The following is a 17246-nucleotide window of genomic DNA, read 5'->3' as shown; positions in this document are numbered from 1 at the left end:
TGGGGTTGCAGCTATGGACCCAAGGGACGCTGCAAAGAACCTTGAGTAATGCCTACAGTACACTGCGTGAGGTGCACTGATGACACTAGCCCCCTACAGAGAGGATCAGATAAAGTAAATACTCTACCACATCTCACAACGCTCAGCCTCATGAAAAACCTATGAAATCTTTTTCAGTTTTTACATACACATATTCTACTGCGTTAAATAACTTTCAAGGTAAGTTACATAGCTTCACCTGGCTTGTTATCAACTATAACAATACTCCAATAAGGTTAAAAATGAAAGTCCCCCGGACTCTTGGACTCTTTCGGCAAATGTTTTGCTATGTGATGAATTTTATTTCTCCATTCATAATTCACACTAGTTATTATTTCTGTAATAATACTGACAAAAATCACTTTTACCTCAAGAAGATTATTCCCTAAAAACTATTCCATTTACATTTAATTATAAAAAAAAGTCTTACTTCTCCAACTACCTTTCATTAAATATCATTAATCTGTGAACACAACTTATCATTTTACTTCTTTGCTTCTTGCTGTTGAAAACTGCATTGCCTTCATCTCCTCTTCTCAACAGCCGAAACAAACTTGTGTATATCGGCAGACAGCAACTGAGGACGTTCCATGGCAGCAAAGTGGCCTCCAGCAGGTTGATCTCTGAAATGACATACGAAGAACTTGACGTACGTAACTAAACTGCAAGTCAGGGAAAACATGAAAGAAAAATTCAACAGTTGGGCAGTAAACGGGAAGAAACTGCCATCACCGTATGCTAGCCACAGATTACTAGTACCCAACATACCTTTATATATACTAGCCTAAACTAAAACACCTTTTCATATATGAGTTATTTCACTTTACATAACCAGAAATATTTCAATCAGCCCCCAGCTTTCCATCATTACTTTTTAAAACCTTTGAAAGGACATAACCTTATACAACCACAAATAGCTTAACGTAGCTTTGCATATTCCAACCTAGCATAACTTTAAACTTGTCTTGCATAACAAACTTTACAGACAATCCTCTACCTGCGACCTCTCAATTTACGAATTTTCAAAGGTACGAACATCCATTCTCATAAATCGAATTTTTGTTTGAAGAGGTCTGGACCGCTAACCTAAACCCAAATTTTGTTGCGAGCGCCTGGTGGCCTCCCTCGACTTAGTTACAATTTCTGCATCACCCACGCTGGACAGCACCATAGCTGACACCACTCTGCACCCTATTTCTCTGTACCTATGCTAGTGCTAAGATTTCACCTTCTGTGCTGCGATTCATTCGTGTGTTCTTCGTGAAATATTTACTGTATCCATTAATATATCATGGCTAATGGTAAGCGCAAGGCCACTGATGAAAATGGAAGTAAAGTTGCTATAATAAAGAACATAGAAAGTAGTGAAAAAATGGTTGACATAGCGCACCTTATAAGATGATTCACTCGACCATCGGCACAATTTAGAAGAACAAAGACAAAATTATGGAGCACGTGAAAAGTGCTGTGCCGATGCAGTCAATCAACAATGATTTATAGGTAGGGGAAGGGGGAGGGAGGTAAAAGAAATGGAAAAACTTCTGGGTATCTGAATGGAACACCAGACACAAAGGTCTGTACCGCTTAGCGTCATGCTGATTCAGGAAAAGGCTAAAAACATTTTCAATGACTTGAATGCTAAGGCTGGCTTAAGTGCTAAAGATGAAACATTCGCTGCAAGTCATGAATGGTTTCATCGCTTCTAAAAAAAGGGCCATCTTGCTTCACGTGTCCAAAAGCGGTGAGACCGCGAGTACCAACAAAGCAGCAGCCGATAAATTTCCCAAGACGCTCAAGGAAGGCACAGATAAGGGAGGTTATACCCTTCAGCAAATTTTTAATATAGACAAGACAGGCCATTTCTGGAAAAAAAAAATGCCAGACAGACCGTACATCAGCCATGAAGAGAAGACGATGCCAGGATTTAAGGCCACAAAGGATAGGCTAACGTTACTGCTAGGTGGCAATTGTTCGGGAGACATAAAGCTGAAAACTCTCCTCATGTATCAGGCAGCAAATCCACGGGCAATGAAAAATATCACAAAAAGTTCTCTACCCAAGAACTCAATGGCCTATAAGAAAATGCCTAGGTGACTCTTCCTGTATTTGAGGACCGGTGTTTCCATCACTTTATCCCCGAAGTCAAGCTGTACTGCAGAGAGAATAACATTCCACTTACATTCTCTTAATTTTGAACAATATCCCTGGTCACCCACCACACTTAGATGACTTCCACCTAGATGTTCAAGTTGTTTATTTACCACCTAACACAACTTCACTCATTCAGCCAATGGGGTCAGGACGTAACAGTCGTATGTAGGTATATGCAACCGTTAAAGGAGATAAATGAGGCAGATGTGATCTTATGTGACTTCTGGAAGGGTTACAACATTTACAACAGTGTAAAGAACATTGGTGCTGCATGGCATGAGGTAAGTGAGACCAACATGAATGGAGTATGGAAGGCCTTATGCCCACATTTTGTAAAGGACTTCAGAGGGTTTAATCAAGAGGAGGAAGAAAAGAGAAGCGTTAACAGTCTCATTGACATGAGTGAAAAGTTGACCCTTGACATAGGGGAAGCTGACTTTCAAGAGTCGTTTGACAGTCATTCAGAGTTGATTGATTTGATTTATATAGATTTTTGGCATTATGCCAAGCACTGGGGCAACTAAAGCCATTCAGCACTGAAACGGAAATTGACAGTAAAAAGTTTGAAAGGTGTTACAGGAGGAAAACCTCGCAGTTGCATTATGAAACAATTGTTAGGAGAGGGTGAACAGTAAGATGGAAGAAAGAGAATATGAAGGGAGGTACAAGTAGAAGGAATGAAAGTAGTTGCAGCTAGGGGTCGAAGGGACGCTGCAAAGAATCTTAAGGAATGCCTACATTGCACCGAATGAGGTGCATGACGGCACTAACCCCCTATGGGACAGAGGAGTTGACAAATGGGGATTTGATGCAACTGGAAGAACAGCAAAATACCATAGAACATGAAGAAGAAAAACTTGTTCCCATGCAGAAGTTTGAAGCAAAACTGATGGCCGAGGGGTTTTCTCTTCCAAATCCTTTAAACCAGTGCCTTCAACCTCAAGAGCCTCCCCAGCGCCTTCAACTTTAAGAACCTCCTCACCTCCAATGACTCCCCAAATGGAGAGGAAAGTGATGAAGAAATCGTTGTCGAAGAAAGTGAAAACAAAGAAGACAGTGACCCGCCATCCCTATATTAAATCCACATTGCCCTCCCCCTCTCATCATCCATCACGACAAGCCCACGACACTAGTTTCACAGGTAAGAAAACTGTACGGGCAGTCCCCGGGTTACTTCAGGTTCGGGTTAAGTCGTTCCGGACTTAAGGCGCTTGCCTCATGGCACTGTTAACCTGCTTTACAGTGCTGTAACCTGTACTTACAGCACTGTTGCTATCTATTCCCATTATAATTATGATGATTCGGGTTTAGACGATTTTCAGTTTACAGCGCACTGCAGGGAATAGAACCCTGCCATGACCCGGGGACTGCCTGTACATCTATTTTACATTTACAGTGTAACATTACTGATATTGGGTTTTAGTATGAAAAAAACATGAATAGTGCTGTACTTACTGACTTTGCATATGCGAAGTTGGACTTACGAACAAAAGGAACTTACGAACAGCCATTCACAACATACCTCATTCGTAAGTAGAAGAGCGTCTGTACTTACTGAGCTAACCCTTACAGGATGTAACCAAAACTTATCTAACACTTAGTACTCATCCACACCATCACTGTCTGTGTCCAATACATGATATAGTATAGGTAAATTGCAGGTCGTGTTTGTGATAGTTTAGAAGTTGTTATTGTTCTTGATTATATTTTCTTTGAGCAGCATCAATATGCAGTGGATTCATTGGAAACTAAAGGTACTATATTATTCCATTAAGAGAAGAATCCACAGAGCCAGTTTTCATCTTATGAATTAGCACATATATATCAACTTTTTTTTATCTACAGATTATACTATAAAATTTCTGTCACATAAAAAAATTTCTTATAAAATACGTACTAAAAATCTATCATAAGGCTCGCCTTTTTTGGTCTCATTTTGTAACGCATACTGAGAAAGAAACAAACTGAGTCAGATATTAAGAGGTGGATAAACTGGATAACAGGCAGCAAAACAAACAGGATCAGACAGACATACAATAAAGTGCATATATGAATAGAGAACAGTGAAAATAAAACAAACAGGATCAGATTCAGTAAAAAAATAAACGAACCAAATCCAATGCAACGACAGAGAACAAATATAACAGAGCAGAGCAGAAGTGAAATAAACTGGCTCAACTGCAAGGAAGCAGAAAACTCAAAAACAATCAGATATAGTAAAAGTAAAATAAACAGGATCAGAAGTAGTGAACGTGAATGAAACAAAATCAGATTTAGTGAAACTGAAACTCACGTGACCAAACAGTGATTTAACAGGCTCATAGTGAAAGTGAAACCCACTGGATCAGGTAGTGAGAGTAATACTAAGCAGGATCACACATAGTCACTGTGAAAGCAAAATAAACCAGGTCACTGTGATAGGAAACGTGAAACTGATCAGTGTCAGACATCACAGACTGGAGACAACACGAATGGCATAAATCTTACGTGTAAGTGACGATGTCATGGAACTTATGAGCAATGAAATTCTTTGGTTGGTTAAGGAGCTCCTGAGGGAAAACTGCTATGCCAGCTGGGACATCGCATGGTATCCTGCAAGGTGAGCATCGAAATTAGTATCAATTGTAGTATGCAGAATGAACATATTGTACATTCTAACACTGTTTATATATGTGTGTATGTCTGTACATTAATGTATAAATTTCTTTCCCTTTCAATCTCTCTACATTGAGAAACTCAAACCAGCATTTAGTATATTTGTAACAGAGATTCCACTAAATTGTGTGCTGTATATTTAAGTTCTAATATATTTTTTAATACCTTAACTGCCTAACATCTTATTGCCTTAGTAAAGTACCTTTTTTACACTGCCTTCCTTTTGCCGTAATTTGAAATATACTATCATACTGACTATATAGTTAGTATGACTGATAAGGACATAAGATATGTAAAATGTCTTCCAGTAAATGAACTAAACGTGTTTCTACGTACTGTACATGTATAATGACATTCCACATATGTATACCTGGCGTTGCACAATTGATTGGTAGAGGGGTATCGTGGATGTCGGACCCACTGGTTTGCCTTTAAAGTTTAGCATTAATCTTTATAGAAGTTTGTGCAATAAGTGTGTTGATTTCCAACATTACAGATATGAATTGGAGCAATTTAAAATATATTCATTAAACCAAAATAAACTGATATACTAAGCAGTAAGTACTGGTGGTACATACCATAGGCAATCGAAGGAACTTGGAAATGTTATATATTGCTAAACAAAAAGACTGCTTATCCCCACTGATTGAATACGTTCACATAAGTTACTGCCATAAGGAATAATGTGTATGTACATGTATTTCTTTATAACTGCAGTACGGTAGTATACTAAATGATAGACCCAATAAGACAAGCAATAGCAAATAAAGAAAAGTGGTTCTCTGTTTTAAATTGACTTTACATGGAATTTTTTAAAGGGCTTAATTGTCATATCAGAAGAAAAATCTTGGAATGAAAACAAAGCAAGGCTAAAATGTTCCCTAATTATGTAGAAATATTTAAATCTGAAAGTAGGTGAGTGCTCGATTGGGTAATCCATCAACATCATCAAATAAAAGAAATCTAGTTATTTGAGGCTAATCATAGCAATAAATCTTATATTATCACTGAATATCACAATCCATAGTATTCACAGCACATCTAACAAGCATTTCAATGATGATAACATTTCAAGTTTCCCTCCCACCAACACCTATCTGATTCATCTTGAATATTCAAAAAAGTTTTGCCCACTAAGGAGTAAACTGAGCGCTGATAGTTTTGATGAATATTACAGTGAAATGTAACAGAAAAAGCATCGGGTGTTTCGTGAAGCTACTTAAAATCGTAAACGACATCATTAGTTTATATATTACTAGTTTTTTTTTATTATATGAATGAATATTGCAGCATACGTACTCAATTTCTATTTTATGTATATGATACAATATGATAAAACCTACATTCTAAAAAGAATAAAAAAATAAAGTTGTGGATGCCACCTATAGATGTAACAAAACATTTAGATGCACAGATAATTTTGTTAAATATATTTCATTTTAGTATGAGGGTAGATCTTAGCGAAAAACACTTTAAATCAGATACACCTACAATATTATTAATATATATATGGTCAAATTCTCTATAGATCTTAATGCAGGTAACAGGAAATACAGACAAAATGTTCTAACTTGACCACGAGCTTACCTGTCCATGAGGAAGGTTTCAGACATCCGACCGAAGTTTTCAGCGTAGTACCGCATGCTGCTTGTTATACTTCCCGTAAACCTATCGTGGAAGGAAAAAGGAATGAATGTCTCTCAATACGTTTTACAAGAAAGGGGCTTTCAGACCAGGCAATGCCTGAAACTACGTAGTCCATTTGGCCAACCTCTGACACCACTCGTTGAGTGAAACGCTTAAGTAAGGTGCCGAGATCTGGAGCGGTTTTTTTTTTTTCTTCTTCTTCTTCTTTGAGGCAGGTACTAAAATCTATAACCTAAGTGTATACTGCAGATTTAGATGAATTATCAGTCTTTACCTAAGCAATAGTATATACTGTTAGGGCGATACTAAAGAATGAGATCAGGTGCCAAGTGTTTAGGCCAAATATCGAAGACTTGACCAAGGTACAAGAGTAATGTGACCAGATTTTTATTCTGTAAAATCGGGACATTTCATATATATATATATATATATATATATATATATATATATATATATATATATCTATATATATATATATAAAATAAAAATATATATAATATATATAGATATATATATTATGTATGTATATATATATATATATGTGTGTGTGTGTGTATGTATACACACACACAAACTACCATCGTACACTTTACAGTCTATAATATTCTTTTAATTCACTTCCTTAAGTATCGTAGCAGTCGCAGAAGACGATAGAAGTTGCCAGCTAGTGAAATGGCCAAATTAAACAAGATATCAGTACTATTCCGTTAAAATGGGGACCGTTTTGTTCTTTGTAGCACAAAAAAGTGGGACAAAACTCACAAAAGTATATAAAAAAAAAAGGGTGGGGGACACGTTGCTAACTTTTCAAAAAAGCGGGACAGACGTTGAAAAAGCGGGACTCTGTCACATTATACAAGAGGCTTCGAACCAGTTATTACAATAGAATCACACCAAGAGATGCCCCTTTCAAGCAGCCTAGAACTTTTCTTAGGGTGACAGAACCTTTGGCCAAGTACATCCCTGCAAGGGACTTTGGCCAGGCATGTAAGAGTTGTACTAAGCAACAAGTTAGGTGAAAGAGATTGCAAGCCATATGCTGTAGCCTTCAGACTAGACACCAGACCCTTACTTGAATCCAACAATAAGTGAGTAAACCAGCACAGGAAAAGAACTTTGTTGTTAGATTTATAAGGAAACTAATATACTTTATATACTGTATATAATGTATGGTATATAGTCTTGAAATAACATGACTAAATAAAATTCATTACAAATGACGAGACTGATATCAATAACAATTACCACTGAAAGAATGCAAATAAATAAGTTAATGTATAGATAAGCATAAGAAACTAAGCTTCAGTGTACTATCAAGGAAGGGTAAATCTGTTCAAGGACGGTGAAACGCAAATGGTAAGTAGGCTTTAATACAGGCCAATATGTTGAGGATAACGAGATGTGAGATGAAAAAAAAATAGCACAGGAAATTCTATCTTATGTGAAAAGGCCATTTCATTCTTCCATTCCTCAAACTTACCAGTAAACGCAGATGTTATCCAGTAATTCATCCAATGGAATGGGAAGTCTTTCTGCAACAGTCCTCCATCAGGTAAATGGGGATTGTTCTGATGGGTCCAGGTACTAAATTTCTCAAGGATGTAAGAGGCTAGGCCAACGGGACTTTGGTTGAGGGCTGCACCTGTTGTAAAAACAACAATTAAACAACAATATTTTATCTAATAATAATATTAATAAGCACTCAAATGAATTACCATAGAGAGAACATCCTTAGTACAGAGAGAACGAGGAAAATATAGCAAGTAACTGCAGGCCTATTACCTGCCTACCAATAATGTGGAAGTTACTATCAAGTATCATCGATGAAAGGCTATATAACTACCTAAATACAAACACCATCCCCTACCAACAGAAAGGCTGCAGAAGGAAGAACAGAGGCACAAAAGACCAGCTCCTGATAGACAAAAAGGTAATGAAGAATAGTAAGAGAAGGAGAACAAACCTAAGCATGGCATGTATTGACTAAAGAATGCCTTCGACATGGTACCGCACGTGGCTAATAGAATGAAAATATATGGGACACAGGAAAACACCATCAGCTTCCTAAAAATATACAATACACAACTGGAATACAGTACTTACTAGTTCTGGGATAAGACTAAAAGAGATTAACATGGGAGAGGAATCTTTCAAAGCGACTCACTGTCACTACTATTTTTCGTAGCAGCCATTATTCCCATGACAAAAGTGCAGATGAATGCTGTGTACCAAATCAAGAAAGGAGGCAACAGAATTAATCATCTGATGTTCATGGACAACATCAAGCTGTATGCTAAGACCATCAAGGAAATAGATACTCTAATCCAAACTGTAAGGATTGTATCTGGGGATATCAGGATGGAGTCTGTAACAGAAAAGTGCGCCTTGGTCAACATACAAAAAGGGAAAGTGAAATGGACTGAAGGAATAAAGCTACCCGACGGGAACAGAATCAAACACAGACGAGACAGGATACAAATACCTGGGAATAATAGAAGGAGATATAAAACACCAAGAGATGAAGGATATAATCAGGAAAGAAGACATGCAGAGACTTATGGCGATACTCAAGTCAAAACTCAACACCGGAATCAAGATGAAAACCATAAACACATGGGCAGTACCCCAGTAATCAGATACAGCGCGGGAGTAGTGGAGTGGACCAAGGCTGAACTCCGCAGTATACAACGATACAACAGAATACTAGGAAACACATGACAATACAAAAAGCACTATACCCATGAGCAAATACAGACAGACTAAACATAACACGAAAGGATGGAGGGAGAGGTCTACTAAGCATTAAGGACTGCATCAACATCGAGAGCAGAGAACTGGGGCAATACCTGAGAACCAGTGAATTGGCGAGCGGCTAAGGAGTGCATGGGAAGGACTGATGAAAATAGATGAAGACCCAGAAATATAAAGAGACAGGAGGAATAAAAACAGAATAGATGAACGTCACACCAAACCAATGCACCGACAGTACATGAGACAGACTAAAGAACAAGTCAGCAACGAAACATGGCAATGGCTACAGAGGGAAAAACTCAAAAACGAAACAGAATGCTAACAGCGGCACAAGACCAAGCCCTAAGAACCATACATGTCCAAAGAATGATAGATGGAAAAAACACCTCACCCATACGCAGGAAGTGCTTTATGAAAGACGAGACCATAAACCACATAGCAAGCGAATGTCCAGCGCTTGCACAGAACCAGTTCAAAACGATGCATGATTCGATTGCTAAAGCCCTCCATTGGAGCCTGTGGAAGAAACACAAGCTAGCTTACAGTAATAAATGGTATGAACCAACCTGAGGGAAAGATAGAAAACGATCTGCCAAAGATCCTCTGGGACTATGGTATCAGAACAGATACCATGGGACACCAGAGTAGATGAGAAAGAAAGAAAAATTTGATAAGTATCAAGACCTGAAAATAGAAATAAGAAGGATATGGGATATGCCAGTGGAAATTGTACCCATATCATAGGAACACTAGGCACGATCCCAAAATCGCTGAAAAGGAACCTGGAAAACTAGATGCAAAAGTAGCTCCAGGACTCCTGCATAAGAACGTGCTATTAGAAACAGCACACACAGTGAGAAAAGTGATGGCCTCCTACGGGGGAAGGATGTAAACCGGAACCCCAAGCTATAAATACCACCCAGTTGAATAGGATTACTGAGATAGGCAAAGAAAAAATAATAATAATTACGACAATACTGTCTACAGTCCAAGCTCAATGGTCAAACCAATAAAGGCAATCAATACGTGGGCAATGTCAGCAGTAAGATATGAGGGCAACGGAATACTTACAAAACATGTACAGAAAAACAAAAAGGTGATGGCCATCATTAATGTGCTGTCAAGAACAAATGAGGTGAGGCTTTACCTACTACAAAAGAAAATGGGAAGAGGAATGCAAAGTGCGGAGGCTTCTATCAATATCAAGAAAAGAACGAACACTAGGGAAGTCCCTTCAGCAGAGTGAGGATGAGTAACTTATACAGCTTAGAATGAAAAATACATCTTGACCCTGGCTGACAACCTACACATCACTTGAAAAAAGGGCCACAGATAGGGCCTGAAAGTACTCGAGTGTTGAGTAAAATAAAATGTAAATACTTGTAAGTAAACACGTTATACACAGTAATTTTGTGGGTTTCTTTTTCAATATCCACTATATGCCAAAAATATAAACAGGATTTGGGAACCAGATTTAGCTTAAAATTAATAAAAGACTAGGCATGACATAGGCACCCAAGCCTTGTACATGAAGATCTGCAAAGAAAAAATAGCCTACCAAGTACATTCATATGCTACATCGATAACCCAGAAAGGGTGCTTGAAAAAAAAAAAAAAAAAAAAAAAAAGTATTCTGGGGCTGAGTCAGAATTGACCATATGATACAGGCTCAAAGCCAAGACACTGTTATGGTAAAAAAAGAATCCCATATCTGAGACCGATGTAGCCATACCATGTGACGCAAAAGAGTTAAATACTAAAATAGAGGAAACTGCCGTGATATAAAGATGCAAATCAGGAGATTATGACAAGCAGAAGTGATAGTACCTATCATCTTGTTGGCATTATAAGTAATCTCTGATGACCACAAGAGGAACCTGGAGAGGACTGGAGGCTCAAACCTCCAGAGAAATTATTGCTGACCATAGGAAGGGTAACCAGAAGTGTAGAATTCCTATATTTGTTTGTTTGTATGGTGTTTTTACGTTGCATGGAACCAGTGGTTATTCAGCAAAGGGACCAACGGGTTTACGTGACTTCCGAACCACGTCGAGTGTGAACTTCTATCACCAGAAATACACATCTCTGACCCTCAATGGAATGGCCGAGAATAGAACTCGCGGCCACCTAGTTGAATTCCTATGAACATTAAGCTACATGGATGTCAACGTCAATACATGTTAACCCAACGAGGCAAATTCACATCAAGGTCAGGGTAGATTCTATAATAATGGGGCAGGGTTGATATGCTTATCATGGATATATATTTTCCTCTGGGTGTGTGTTACTATTACGTAGTGGATTAGTGTGACCAAATAACTACTATCGTCAAACAAGGGACATTCAAAGGTACTGTATGTAGTTAATGTCACTATATGAAAGCTGTGCATGTACAAATGTAACAAGACAATGAAAACACGTGACCAGATTAACATTAATTAAACTTTAAAAAAAAAAAGAAACTGAGAAGCGCACTTCAAGTTCGTTAGGCTCCTTTGTTCCTTCCATTTTCTATGGATCCATTTTAATGAACGGTACACTATACGTATGGTTTAGTAACGGTACATCATTAGCCCATTGTATATACTGGCCTATTCGTACTTTGCGTAAGTTTACCCGTAAATATTGATTGACAAACGAAAATAATGCAATAAAACTACATTACGTAAAAGTTTTGATCTCTCTCTCTCTCTCTCTCTCTTAAACATACAGTTCATTACCGAAAGTAAGCTACACACTTTTAAAATTGGACAATTCGGTGTTTTGCTGGCAGTATTCCATGTGGATACTGGTCAAGTTTGTCCAGTTTGATCATACTTGTACACAACCATTTGCGCCTGAGCGATTTCTTTTGTCTTATGGTACTTAAGTGAAATCTGGCACGCGCGCGCGACAGGATAGATAGATAGATAGATAGATAGATAGATAGATAGATAGATAGATAGATAGATAGATAGATAGGCATTCCCTCTAATGACTGGCAACAACAATGGAGGACCTTCTGTTTATAAATTTTCGTTGAGAATCATTCCTGGCTTACCGACGGTATCTGGCTTGGTAGCTTGGAGGTGCAAGTAGCCCGTCTCGCGAGCAAGCATAGAAAAGGTATCTCCTAAGGGATACAGCTTATCTTGGTCCTCTTCTGCAACTACGATCCCCGCGGGTAAGACAGCACCCAGAATCAACTTGATGTTTGGTCCCGGCGTGTTCACAGCAACCATATTAAGGTGCACGCCCAAGATACTGAGGAAAAACGGCGAAGAACTTATATATAAATAGCTGTAAAGAGGGAAACACAGCGTGAACATGTTGGTAACTATGCAAACTGTAAAATATCTCTTTTCATGAATGAATTAGAATGGTTGATTAATCATCATCCCCCTACATTTGTGGTACTATGAAAGGAAAGGTAAAAGTATAAAACCCAACTTAGGTTAGTTATCATAGATTCACACCAACCGTGCATCTGATGCCTAAGGCAGTCGCTTACGGCGCTCCTGATTGGCTGTTGATGAGCCAATCACAGGGCTGGAAACTCTCAGTCTCTCGAGAGAGTTTACATAGGTAGGATGTATGTTCCCCCTCTCCTGAGGGATACGTCTTTCAAAAGTACCCCCTCAGGAGAGGTGAAACATACATCCTGCCTAGGTGAACTCTCGAGAGAGACAGAGTTTCCAGCCCTGTGATTGGCTGATCAACAACCAATCAGGAGCGTCGTAAGGGACTGACCTAGACATCAGATGCACGGTTGATGTGAATCTACTATAGTCTATTTCGTTAAGCTCCCTTCCCTTCTGCCGGTGCATTCACAATGCCCTCGTTTCTTGCAATGTTTCTGTATCAAAATCCTTTAGGCCATTAAACAAGTTTTTCAACATAAAACAGGTCTCAAGTCTCACCACACGTTCATCTTACAGCAAACTACCTTTTTTTCTGAACTGTATAGTTATAGTACAGTAATACTGTATCTTACTTGTCAGGGTACGTTGTGGCCATGAAATTGGAGATAATGGCACCCCAGTCGCCACCCTGGAGGTAGAACTTGTCATAGCCCAATCTCTTCATGAGCTTCAGAAAGATCTGCGATGTTTCCAGAAGTCCAAGACCTGAAAAGTATTCGCATGATTATTCAGCTGTTTACGGAGACAACAGAGGAAGCCTGAATTCCAATCCCTCCTCTGACCGACTCGAAGGGATTCTTCCTACACGAGAGGCCAATATCGACATAAGATAGGTAGGTTAGAGGAGGTCAATGAGAGAGAGAAAAAGGTGTATAAACGCCTGAAGAGCAAAGAGTTGAATATAGAAGCCACCCCAAAGGCCAAGCGCTAGGGGCCAGTGAGGTCATTCAGAGCTGAAATGGAAATTGACAGTAAAAGGTTTGCAAGGTGTAACAGGAGCGAAACCTCAAAGTAGTTGCACTAGGAATCAATTGTTCAGAGAGGGTGGAAAGTAAGATGGAAGAAAGAATATGAATGGACGTACAGTAAAGGGAACGAAAGGTGTAGCTAGGGGCTGAGGGCACGCTGCGAAGATAGATCATAGCAAAGTTGAACAACTGAACAAAGAAAAACGTGAGGAGATTAAAGCCCCTGAACTTTGAAAACGAACCCCAGATGAAAATTCACCTTCAGAAAATAATGTAGGTAAAAACTAGAACACATTTTACCTCAACAAACTAAAATTTCAACTATGGGTGATAAATTTGGATAATGAGTGTAAGAATATAATAAAGAAAATAAATTACTGAAAATACTAAATTTTCAACTAAACTTCAGTAAATGATGTTTAATTAGGAGTTGTTATTGATGACAAGGTAATGCAGTTCAGCCAGACAGCTGGACAGCTAGGTGGGAGGAAACCAAACTAAATGACAGACAGCCAGGGATTACAAAGAGACGTTGGAAACGTATTGACTACCGCCTAAAGTGTGCCAAACACAGCGCACTGTAGTAGACTGTACCCTACAATGTATAATCACAAAATGAATTGACCAAACCTTGCTTTGCAGAACTCTGAGAAAATCCGTAGCCCGGGATGGAGGGGCAGATGACCTCAAAGACGACGTTGCTACCCTCCTGAGGCTTCGTCAACAACGGCAAAATGCTGTAAAACTCCACAAAGGAGCCTGGCCAGCCATGGATCAACAACAGAGGAACCACTTTCGTCCCTTTTTTCTCAGCGACTTCGGCACTTGCTCTCAGGAAGTGGATGTCTAGACCCTCTATGCGTGTCCTGTGTAAAATTAATGTTACCTGTAGTATTACCATTATTACTGACGTGACTGATGTCATTGTTATGACTATCATTATTAATGTAATATACATTAATTAAGGAACGCCTACTTAAAGTGTGGATATCGGTTCAGCCTCTTCTCTCGCTCCGCCCAATTGTATTTGGTCTTCCAGTAAGTGACTATCTCTTCGAGGGTGTTCTGACTCATGCCGTAAGTAAAATTGGCCCCGATCAACGGAGGCGTGAGCCTTAAAGGAAGTCCAAGCCGGGTCTTCAAGTCCTCCACATCCTGTCGGATTAATTTTTTCTTTTAAGAAGCTTCCAAATGTTCGAAACGAGCCTTACAATTCTTTCAAGGGACTGTTAAGATTTAGGCATCAGAATCAGGCACTGAGCCAATAAGACATGATATGCTTTTCATTTAAAGTTTTAAAATTCAATAAATAAACAAATACACTTTTTTATTTATAAATTTTAGCAATCTGATGAAAACTACAGAAGAAATTCTATTTCCTTTCAAATATGATATGCAATACAGTTACGCTTCCCCAGAAAATATTAAAGCGTGGCATTCTGTATCAAACAGCGTCATTAAGATTATTGTAAAATATATAAGGCCAAGTACATTCTAGTTAAATTTATATTTGCTCTTCATCTAGGATGTTTAAAAACATGGGTTTTCATCAGACATGGTGGGTTAGATATAGGCAGTTAGTTGTCTATCATAGACCCCTGGACTTGTAAAAGTCAAATACAGTACAAAAACCTATAGGATTCCTTTGAGTGCTCACGACATACAAGAGTTTGGAGAAAAACAGCAGCGATTTAACAGCCTTATCAAAGGAGGACTTTCATTCAAGCATGGCATGTGATAAATGGGTGGGGCTGACCTATTCAGGACTTCAATACCAGTTTGGAAATCTGTTGTTTAGTTGTCATGAGACTACTGTCACGGGAGTCTCACAAAAGAAACTCTAAGTGCCATTGAGTACCTCTGCCAAGAGTTGGGTACCAGAAGTTTGAAACCATCTCCTGGCGGGGTTGGTATCTAGACCATTTGCCGCCATTAATCTAAGGAGTAAATTAGGTGATTCATAATGAATTAACTAAGGCGGATTGCCACTGGAGTGGAGAAGGTCTGGAGGTTATCAACCTCATCCAAAAAGAAACTTGTCGTGAACCAAAAATTCAACCATTTTTGGAGTTATCCCCTTCAAAGTGAAATTATGCACAATACATTACATGCAACCCTCAGTAAGATTTGGAATAGTGGGCAGTTTACTCATAGCAGTCCATGGTCTGGGATGTCCCCTCCCACAGGAAACCCTTTTCCGACTTAAACCCTTAATCAACTTTGCGGTTTGTTTTAGGAGCAAAATTTGCAAACTATTTATGTACGTGTATATATATGTATATATATTATACATATGTGTATATAATACATCTACATATATATGTATTGTATACATGTGCGTGCGCGTGTAAATACTCCGAAGGCTGGTAACTATTTAGAAGCAAAATTATACACAGTAATCACTATACCCCGTAAGGATGTAGTGCCTTCATTGCACTATTTACTACACCTGCTAATCTTCAGGCTTCTCTAAAGTGTGTTTGTAGCATCACTTCAACCCCAAACTGCATCCACTTTTTGGCTTATCTCTCTGTCTCTATTTCCGCTCCCTAAGTTGAATATTACTGTCCAACTTCTCTCACTGCTGCTTCTTAGTGCAATTGTGGCTTTTTTCTCAGTTACTCTTTTATCTCTTTATCTTGCTGTCCAACCCCTTCAACTCCCTATTTTCACTGCCTTAAGTTCTGAATGGCAAGAAGTACCTACACCAACGCCTGGCTGAAATTTCAAAAAATAAAATCAAAGTACTGTGATGGAATGTTACGCTCACTTTTTCCTCTTTGTAAACTTACCTTCTCTGGTATTTTTATCTTGAAAGGCTTAATGGTAGTATCTTCAGGCTGGGGTGGGCCAGGGCCCCACCAGGGGTTTGGATCTATGGATGGAATTGGTGGTATCACCAGCACCTTCTCTGCCACCTTGAAGGCCACTCCTGCAACCAAGACGCTGACGACCAAGAACTTGACAACTCCCATCTGGAAAACACATACATCTATAAACATTGTATGAAATTAACTGGCCACAATGACCCCGACTCTGCACATGCAATTGCTAATGAATAACAAAACAGGAAATCTACTGGTCTTTTGTAGCACAACTGTATGGAAAACCAAAGTTCCGGCCAGGGCGAATAGATTTCAGTGGCACAACCCTTCCTGAGCCGTATACCAGAACCTTTCCTGTGAGCTATGGAAAAGGTGGTTTAATTGGGGCCCACAGGTCTGCTACCTGAGTCATCAACGGCCTCTACCCTCATTCCTCCAAGTCTCGCCATAAGCAGAGAGGGGCTTAGGTACTAACCATGGTACTAAAGTATATATTAGATTAGATTAGATTAGATTATAAAATTTTTGGCACATAGCCAAGCGCCGGAGCCGAGGGGCCATTCAGCGCATATACATATATCTTTAAGAATAAAAGTCACTGTCGTACAAACAAACATACACACAAACGATCTAACATACAAATCATTCATTCATAAAAACCAAACAAGAAACCTAAAACAATTAAGAGAAAATTACAATTCATAAAAAGACCAATATTTTTTAAAAATGTCATAATTTGCTCTGCCTGAGCACCTTCACCTAAAATATCGGCAAGAGACTTATTTGCCAGCAAACAAGCTCTACGTTTG

General features: G+C 38.8%; 1 protein-coding gene across 1 annotated transcript; it reads right to left on the bottom strand.

The window, feature by feature from the left end:
- Positions 1-295: 295 nt before the first annotated feature.
- Positions 296-16864, bottom strand: LOC135195062 (juvenile hormone epoxide hydrolase 1-like). The gene is given in 11 exon segments (XM_064221420.1): positions 296-662; positions 4678-4782; positions 6433-6513; positions 7973-8009; positions 8012-8134; positions 12284-12486; positions 13217-13349; positions 14243-14478; positions 14589-14767; positions 16405-16587; positions 16841-16864. Coding segments are annotated over 11 exon segments (1389 nt in total). The 5' UTR covers positions 16850-16864; the 3' UTR covers positions 296-562.
- Positions 16865-17246: the final 382 nt, after the last annotated feature.

The sequence above is a fragment of the Macrobrachium nipponense genome, chromosome 15, assembly GCF_015104395.2.
Source record: "Macrobrachium nipponense isolate FS-2020 chromosome 15, ASM1510439v2, whole genome shotgun sequence".
Lineage (NCBI taxonomy): Eukaryota > Metazoa > Arthropoda > Malacostraca > Decapoda > Palaemonidae > Macrobrachium > Macrobrachium nipponense.
Note: the sequence above shows the minus strand (reverse complement) of the source record. Positions and strands in the feature narration are given on the sequence as shown.